The sequence below is a fragment of the Taeniopygia guttata genome, chromosome 5 (genome assembly GCF_048771995.1).
Source record: "Taeniopygia guttata chromosome 5, bTaeGut7.mat, whole genome shotgun sequence".
Taxonomy (NCBI): domain Eukaryota; kingdom Metazoa; phylum Chordata; class Aves; order Passeriformes; family Estrildidae; genus Taeniopygia; species Taeniopygia guttata.
This window is the reverse complement of record NC_133030.1, coordinates 61628709-61637109: the sequence shown is the minus strand read 5'-3', so window position 1 is coordinate 61637109 and position 8401 is coordinate 61628709. Positions and strand designations below refer to the sequence as shown.

Below are 8401 nucleotides of genomic sequence, written 5' to 3'. Positions count from 1 at the left end.
CCGACCGTCAGCGCCGGGGCGGGGCCGGGGCGGGCCGGGGCGGCCCCGGCAGCGGGGATGGCGGCGGCGGGCGGCTGAGGGGCCGCGGCTGGCAGCGCCGAGCCCGCCGGTGCCCCGCCGGGGAGAGCTCCGGGCAGCACCACCGGGCAGCACCACCGGGCAGCACCACCGTGAGTTGGGGCCGGGGCGGCGGGAGCGGCGGTGCGGGGAAGCCGGGGTTGCTTCACCGCGGGGCTCGGGGGCTGTCAGCCACCGCGGGGCTCGCACCGGCTCTCCTGTCACCGGTGGGGCTGGCCTGGGGTTCGCCCTCTGTCACCGCGGGGCTCGGAGCGGGGTCAGCGCTGTCCGCCGGGCCGGGCTCTGCTGTCACCGGGGTAACGCGGCCGTGTCACCGGGGCAGACCCGGTCCGGGGTCTGCTGTCCCCGGGTCTGGCCGCTGTCAGTGCCCGGCGGGCTCAGGCTCTCCTGGCAGCGAGGGGTTCAGTCAGGCTCTCCTGGCACCGGGCGGATTCAGTCCAGGGTCTTCGCTCTGTCTCCGTGGAGTTCCTTTTACTTCTCTGAAAAACCCCGTGCCCGACGTATGTACCCGAACACAAACAGGACATCGATATTCCCAGTTTATCCTTCTGTATACTGATTTAATGGCAGCTCCTCCAGGGGCACAGGAGCGGCAGGGAAAACCCAAATGAGGGGCTGTGCCCTTCATCCCCCTTGGGCAGCACCCCCATAACAGCGGGTGTCCAGCCCAGCCGCAGGACCTGTCCCTTGGGAGATCCTTATGGGCGTTATGGAATTACTCTGGAATTCCAGCCATCCTGATGTGCGTGTGCGAGGTGGAGTTGACAGCAGTGGTAGTCAGGCAGGTAGTGATTGCACTGCAAAAATCGTTCAGTTTTTTGTTTGTTTGTTTTGTTTTTTTTTTTTTGGGGGGGGGTGGGGTGGGTTGCTGAAAAATAGGAAGAAAGCATCCTTGCTGATCGCTTGAAGGATTAACAAAAAAAAAAAAAGCAACCTAAAATTGAGCATACCTGAAATAAAGAGGGGAAAACAGCATTATCTGTTTTCCCTTTATGTAGCCTTAATGATCTGGCCTAGTTTATTCCTGTTTCTAAGAAAAAATTGCTTCCAGGCAAAGCCCTTTTATCTTCAGTTTTGCTCTGCAGCAGGATTATTGGTTGTTGGGGTGAACAGAGTGATTTATTTATATTGGAAATGTGTTTCTCTCTAACACTCACATTGCTGGTAGTTTCATGAATGAATAAGTGACAGCATTACAAAGCAGGCACACTTCTGTAAAAAAATTATAGAAATATGGCCAGATTTCATTATTAAACCTCGTGGAAGCTGTGTAGAGACATGTTTTCCATGGGTGTATCCTACATATTTCAGTAAATCATGATTTCTGGCGAGGATAATGTGTTCAAGAGAAATGATTCGGAGCTGAACTGCTTATCAGATGAGTGGGAAGACCAAGCTATTCCTGCTGCAAGCCGCTGCCTGGGATGGAGACAAATGCCTGTCAAATGTGTTTATTTTTCTTAACCACTTTAGTTTTCGGAATCTCTGCTAGAAACTGTGTTTCTAAAGCATTTTGCAGTATAAAAGCCATTTTACATTGGCTTCTATGTAACAACTAATTTCCTTGTCTGGAGGTGCTGCCTGCTGGGATAACTCTTGGAACAGCACAGGAAAACCTGGGGGAGGTTTTTCAGGGGGTGTCAGGGGAGGTTTTTCAGGGGTGGTCACTTGTCCAGGTGACTGCAGGTGCTGCAGCTTTGTCGTGTCCGAAGTGACAGAGCAGCAAATGCAAAGTTGGACTTTAAATCGGGTTGGGAACTCGGGCTGCTGCTGTGTTGATTATTAGGTGTGAGCCCGGGAATTGCTGCTCCCCTCGGTTTCTGGGTGGAGCACGGAGTGTTGGTCATGGACCATAAAGCTTTCACTGATTTAGTGCTGCGGTTTGCCAAGCGCTGCCTCGCATCCCTCCTGCCACACATGAGCAGAGCTTCATTAAGGCAGGAGATACGAGCAGACCTCACCTCTGGCACCTGCTGCCAGCTCAGTTCCTCCTCCCGGGAGTAAATAAAATATCCCCCATGTTGGGGTTAGCTGGGCATGGCCCCCTCCTCTTACAGTTCCTGGGATAAATCAAGGGTTATTTCCAAGGAAGACATATTTAGGTTGCCAATGGTACCTTTAGAAAGTCTTTTTCTTTTGTGTGTATGTGTGATAATTGCTTTAATTTACTGTAAAGGCCTCTGGAGTCAAGCTTAGGTATTTTTAGATGGTATCATAAATCAAAGTAAAGGCAGAACTGAAGGAAAATAATTTAAGACAAAGGAATAGAGATTTCTTGTTCTCTTTAGTAGGTTGGGAAGGTCAGGTTTTAAAATGTGGTCTTGTGGCCAGAATCTAATTGGGTGAAATTAATGAAAGCAGCTTGTGACCGGTGAAATTTTGTTTTAAAATAACTTTTATATAAGTTATGAAACAAAAAGTATTTCAGTTTATTGCAGCTTGCTCTTCTCTCTCAAGGTTTTATCAGCTCTACAAAATCAACTTCCATAACAATTCCAAAATTGATTCATTGTTCTTTGTGAGCCTTCTTTTGTTGTTTAATTAGAGGAGCAATAGAGCAACACTTCGTGTGCTTGGGCAGAAAACTTTTCCAAGTACTTCCTGCACTAGGAGGGTTGTGCAGCAGCACCAGAGAGGTGGTGGAACCTTCATCCTGGGAGCTTTTCAGGACGTGGCCAAGCCATGCATGGCTCCCCTGAGCCCACACTGGCAGCAATCCCACTCCAAGTGGGAGGTCGGGCTGGAGACCCCCCACCATCTGCTCCTTCTTTATACAGAAAGGGAAGCAGCTTGATGAAGAGGACTGTTGGGCTAGAGGCAAAGATCCAGCAGCTCAGGACAGAAGTATCTGCTTAAAGCAGTTCAGTGTTCAAGTAGTTATTGAATAAATGAAAAAAAAAAAAAAGGCTGTCTACATGTATGGTATTGGCGTTATTGATTAGACATATGGTGAAGCTGTTGCTGTCTTATCACAGCTGTGAGTTGCAGCCTATCCCTGGCTAGGAGGGAATATTGTTATTCCTCCAAACAGCAGCTGGATATTGTTTTTAGTCTGGGCTTGAAGTCTCAGGGTAGGGGCATCAGCTCGTGAAAGCAAAAGCGCTTTGTCTGCAGCCAAGAGAGAGGAACCTCTGAAGGAGGGAGCACAAAACCAACAGCAAAAGCCACCCAGCACTCTGCCTGTCCTCAGGGACTGTAGCTATGACAATGTTGGGTAACCTTGGACTACCAGCCAGGTCCTGTGGCCCTGAGTGAACTCTGCTCATCCCCCCATGTGTCTTTATCTTTGCTATTTCCTTAGGGGAAAGGGTTTCCAGCATAAGGCTTTTGTCAAATCTGCCATCATCGGAGATGCCTGAGGTGTCCCCGTGCAGGATGAGGCTTTTGCAGGCCGAACACTCATTATTTCTCCCAAAAAGAGCTCAGACCTGATGTGTGTGAGCTGCACAGTGCTGGACTCCTCCATTTAACCTTCCCCTCTAGGGAAAAGTACACTCTGTGTTCCCTCTCTTTTGTGCTTGCCCTCCTGTCCTGCTCTTCCAGCGGCTCTCCAGTGTTAATGGAAGTATGTGGCATTTCCCTTGCACGCTGCAGTGAAAGGAAGAGCTGCTTTAGATGGATGGCCCCAAGTGGTAATAGAGCACTGAGTGCCTTCCCTGCCCTTTATGCCTTTTTCTTCCTGACACTTTAATTATTTTTGCTCCTCATTTTATTGGTGGGGCTGTGAATCACTGATCCAGAAAGGTGTGAAGGTGTGATCCCTGGCTGTAATGCCAAACAGTGGGATTTGGGAGGCAGCTCTCCCAAAGCACACAGACCTTTCTAACACACGGTCAGGTTCAAACCTGCCTTTAGTAGGATGGCATCCCTTTTTTATTCATTTGTTCCCTGCTCTTTTCACAGCTCTAGGGTTCTGTCTGATTAGCAATTCCTGCTCTGACGTGGCAGAAGCGGCGCCTGGGCTCCAGCAGCCCTTCAAACCCCAGAGAAGCAGCTCTGGCTAATGGTGCGTGGCTTTGCAGCATCACGTGCTGCTTCCCCAGCTTCTCTTTCAGGGTTCAGGTACCACTAATGATTCACGACAGGAGAAAGGTACAAAGGAGAAGGTGGCTTTACAGCTCAACACAACAGCAGCCCAGAAATTCCATAAAACCCAAGCTTCTTTCTGTTGGAAGGATGAAGTTAGGAGATAACAGGCACTTCTGGGCTTTGTATGTTTTGCAGTTTTTAATTAAAAGCCCAAAATCTGCATGTTCTTATTCCTTATATGGGCTGGGTGAGCAGAATGAGATAATTGAAGGCTTCAAAAGCAATTACAAACTGTCATATCCTAATTTTTAAGTACTTGACTTAGCAACCTCAGTGATATCTCTCTGTCCAATTAAAAATCCCATATATAGACAATTAACGTATTTTACTACAGGATTAATCTAAAAATTTTTTGTCTTCAATGACTTCAGGCTATCACCAGGGTAAATTAGATTGCTTTTTTCCCTTCTTTTTTTTGAATTGTGGAGAAAATTCAGTGCTTCACTCTAGGTATTGCTGGATGAAAAATACCAAGGTTCCAAAAGCAATCAATGAATTCTGGTCTAAATAAAGATGTTTTGCATCTCATATGCACATGTTTCCTTTTTCCATCTTTATTGTGTCTTGCCATGCTTTCACCGAAAAGCAATTTGCAAAACCCTGAGAGAAGAAAAATTAATCTTTAGTTTAATCTTTGATTTGTAATTACTGAACTATGGACCCTTTCCTGTGATTCTTCTTGGCTCTGATGCCATTTTTCTTCCCAGCATATTTCCAATATTGAATTTATTTTACCTTCATTCTACATTTCTGCATCTCCTCCCTTCCCCTGCCTTTTCCTTTCCTCCACAGCTCCCAGGTCTGTGGGTTTTAAATAAGGAATGCAATGTGAAAAATTCCTGGGTGAAAGTTCCATCTGGGATGCATTTGGCCCACAGATTGCATGTGAGCCTTTTGGCAAGGCTGTCTTGTTCTTTTACTGAAAGCAGAGGCTCGATCTCAGGCAGTGCAGCCCCAGGGGACTGCAGAGAGGTTGTGTCATGCTGGCTAATCCTGATGATGAGAATGGATTGAATGGAGAGAGGAAGTGGATGCCCTTTTCTTTTTCTGCTTAGTATTTACCATGTCAATTAGTTGTAAAAAAAGTCCAAAACCCCAAAACACAGAAAAAAAACACAGCTGAAAAAAAACCCAAAAAACCCAGTGCTACAGAGGAGCTGTGCATGGTTTGGTGTAGAAGCATCACAGAATCATAGAATATACTGATTTTGATAAGTGATGGGAAATATTTCTACATCCTGCCATGCCTCGGGGGTATAGCATCCATACCATATTGCTATCTATGTATCTTGAAAAAAATCCTGCTCCACTTTCCACTGAATAATCAAAAGAGGATTTTTCATCTTTTTTTTCAAAGTGCAGCAGTCAAAAGGAAGCCTCTTATCTATTTGAGAATTCAATATAACTTTGGAAACAAAAGAAAATGAAATCAGCAACCGTAGGTCTCAAAGCAACACTGATTTTAATAATGTAAACTTCCTTCTCTAATGAGTAATAAGCAGTTCCATCTTTCACGGCCTTTTAAAATTGCTTTTAGAAAGGGGCTGGATTGTTTTTAATCCTTTTCAGTATGTAAAGCCCCAGATATTTCAATCCCTTAGGGCCTCAGTATTTCCTAGCTCCCTTCCTTTGAAAAGGCAGAGGAAAATAGCTTTCAGAAAGTGACAGAATCTGTGACTGATAAAATTTAGGTTTGTTGTTTTTTTGGATTTTTTTTTTTATCCTGAAAGTGACCCAAAAGTGTCAGTTAAGAAAAAGATCTCTGGCATCCCATCCTGTGGATTAGTAGAGAACAGGCATATCATCTAGGTACAGTAGTTCTTTGTACTCTGACCTACTTGTTTCTGTTCTGGTTTGTTCCTTCTTGAAAGGTTATTTGGAAGAGATGCAGAATTTGCTCCATAAAGAGCTAAAGCAGTATCACCTGCCTCAGGAAGGGTTTCCTTTTGAAACAGGCCCTGGCACAATGGGGTTGCCAACGCCTAAAACGTTCTGCTCTGCTGCATAATCAGAATGAAAACTCAACAAATATGTTGGTTTTTTTTTTCTGGAGGATGCTTTTCCCAAAGAAGGGTTAAGAGAGCTTTTTCTGGGATCAGGCTGGTATTTGTGGGGTGTAGAACTGAATTCTCCTCAATCACACGATTTTTGCATGGTCAGCAATTAATTGTCACTGTTGTCCTGTATCCACCAGCGCTGCTGTTGCACTCTGTGTGTGCCTAGCAGTTAACTGAGCTGTATTTTCTTTTTCCTTAGATATTTCCAGGAAGTGCCTCGAGGAAGCTTCCTTATGTAGAAAAACCCCACAAGAAACACAGTGTGCACATCCTGGCAACTTGTGAAGCAAAGCTGTCACAATGGCAGAAAACAAGGACAGCAGTGCGAAAAATGCAGACGTGAGACCCAAAAGCAGCCGGAGCAGGAGTGCAGACAGAAAGGATGGGTATGTCTGGAGTGGGAAGAAACTCTCCTGGTCCAAAAAAAGCGAGCATTGTCCTGATGCCGAAACAGCAGGTGCTGCAGGAAGGTCGGGTTCTAATTTAAGGAGCCAAGAGAGGAAGTACAGCTGCTCGTCCATCGAGCTGGATCTAGACCGCTCCTGTGGCCACAGGTTTTTGGGCCGGTCTCTCAAACAGAAGCTGCAGGATGCTGTGGGTCAGTGCTTTCCCATAAAGAACTGCAGCAGCCGGCACGCCTCCGGACTGCCATCCAAAAGGAAGATCCATATCAGTGAGCTGATGCTGGATAAGTGTCCTTTCCCTCCACGCTCAGAGCTGGCTTTCCGCTGGCACTTGATCAAAAGGCACACAGCCCCTATAAGTCCAAAGGCAGAAGAATGGATAATTGCTGATTTATCCCAGCACGAGGAAAGGGAGGATCAGCTGCGAGACGAGGAGATTGCCAATGGGGGGATGGACTCTCCCTCCCAGTCCTGTGACTTCACTGACAGCAGTTCCTCTCGGGGTGACCCGAGGCCTGAGCTGGTGACAGGTAAGGTGGCAAGGAGCAGTAGAGACGAGAGCGACATGGACTCCGACGATGAAGTCATAACTCTGTGCACAAGTTCTCGAAAACGAAACAAGCCCAAGTGGGAAACGGATGACGAGCTGCTGCGGATGGAAACGCCCCCGAAATACCACACCCAGATTGATTATGTCCACTGCCTAGTGCCAGACCTCCTCCAGATCAACAACAATCCCTGCTACTGGGGAGTCATGGATAAATACGCGGCTGAGGCGCTGCTGGAAGGGAAGCCAGAGGGAACGTTTCTGTTGCGAGACTCTGCCCAGGAGGACTATTTGTTTTCCGTGAGCTTCAGGCGCTACAGCCGCTCCCTCCACGCCCGGATAGAGCAGTGGAATCACAACTTCAGCTTTGATGCCCATGATCCCTGTGTCTTCCATTCTCCTGACATCACGGGACTCCTAGAACACTACAAAGATCCAAGTTCCTGTATGTTCTTTGAACCACTTTTATCCACTCCCCTGAACAGGACCTTTCCCTTCTCTCTCCAGCATATATGTAGAACGGTCATTTGCAACTGTACAACTTACGATGGTATCGATGCACTTCCCATTCCTCCCTCGGTGAAGCTGTATCTGAAGGAATATCATTATAAGTCAAAAGTTAGAGTGCTCAGGATTGATGTACCAGAGCAGCAAAGCTAGGAAATATTTTTGTGAAACAAATTTTCTCCAAACAGACAATAGTATGTTCAATCTCTTTTCCTTCTAGGTTTTTTTTTTTAATAGCGACTTGATTATTTTTTCTTCTCCTGTATATTATTTACCATCCAAATTGGTCTCTGTTTAAATGTACTTTTGAGTCTTCACAGCTCTCTTTTTTAGAAATTATATTCATTGTGGGCTTTTGGTACTGTCCCTAGGCTAGAGTTTTATGGAATTTTCTGGTATTTCTATAGATGGATAGTCGTTAGATCTAAAATCCCCTGAAAATCAGTTTTGAACTTGACCTGTCTTTTCTATTGTAGTTGACACGTGTTGCTGACATGATTGAAATAATGCACTGTTAACTAAAGATTGACTCATCTGTATTTTCTGCATTTCTTTTAAAATGAGTGCTCTAGCCTCTGTGTGTGTGTGTCTGTCTGTCCCTATCCACTGCAGTAAATTTGTCAGTCTATTTCTAACATTACTATTCCAAGCAAAATGAAGTTTGAAAGAGGATATGATCTTTCTATAAATATATCAGGGGACTAAATACCAGGGAGAGG

General features: G+C 46.0%; 1 protein-coding gene across 2 annotated transcripts; it reads left to right on the top strand.

Moving 5' to 3' along the window:
• The first annotated feature begins 22 nt into the window (after window positions 1–22).
• On the top strand, window positions 23–8253 carry SOCS4 (suppressor of cytokine signaling 4). Of its 2 annotated transcripts, XM_072930576.1 has the most exons (3): window positions 23–170; window positions 3982–4084; window positions 6424–8253. In XM_072930576.1, exon 3 carries the CDS (start codon window positions 6525–6527, stop codon window positions 7833–7835), a length of 1311 nt encoding a protein of 436 aa, XP_072786677.1. In that variant the 5' UTR covers window positions 23–170; window positions 3982–4084; window positions 6424–6524; the 3' UTR covers window positions 7836–8253. The 2 variants fall into 2 exon arrangements, with proteins under 2 accessions (XP_072786677.1, XP_030131104.3); XM_030275244.4 differs by lacking the exon at window positions 3982–4084.
• The last annotated feature ends 148 nt before the right edge of the window (window positions 8254–8401 follow it).

Excerpts from the sequence above, each read along its gene's own strand:
- SOCS4 (XM_030275244.4), top strand. The coding sequence starts at position 6,525 with ATGGCAGAAAACAAGGACAGCAGTGCGAAAAATGCAGACGTGAGACCC.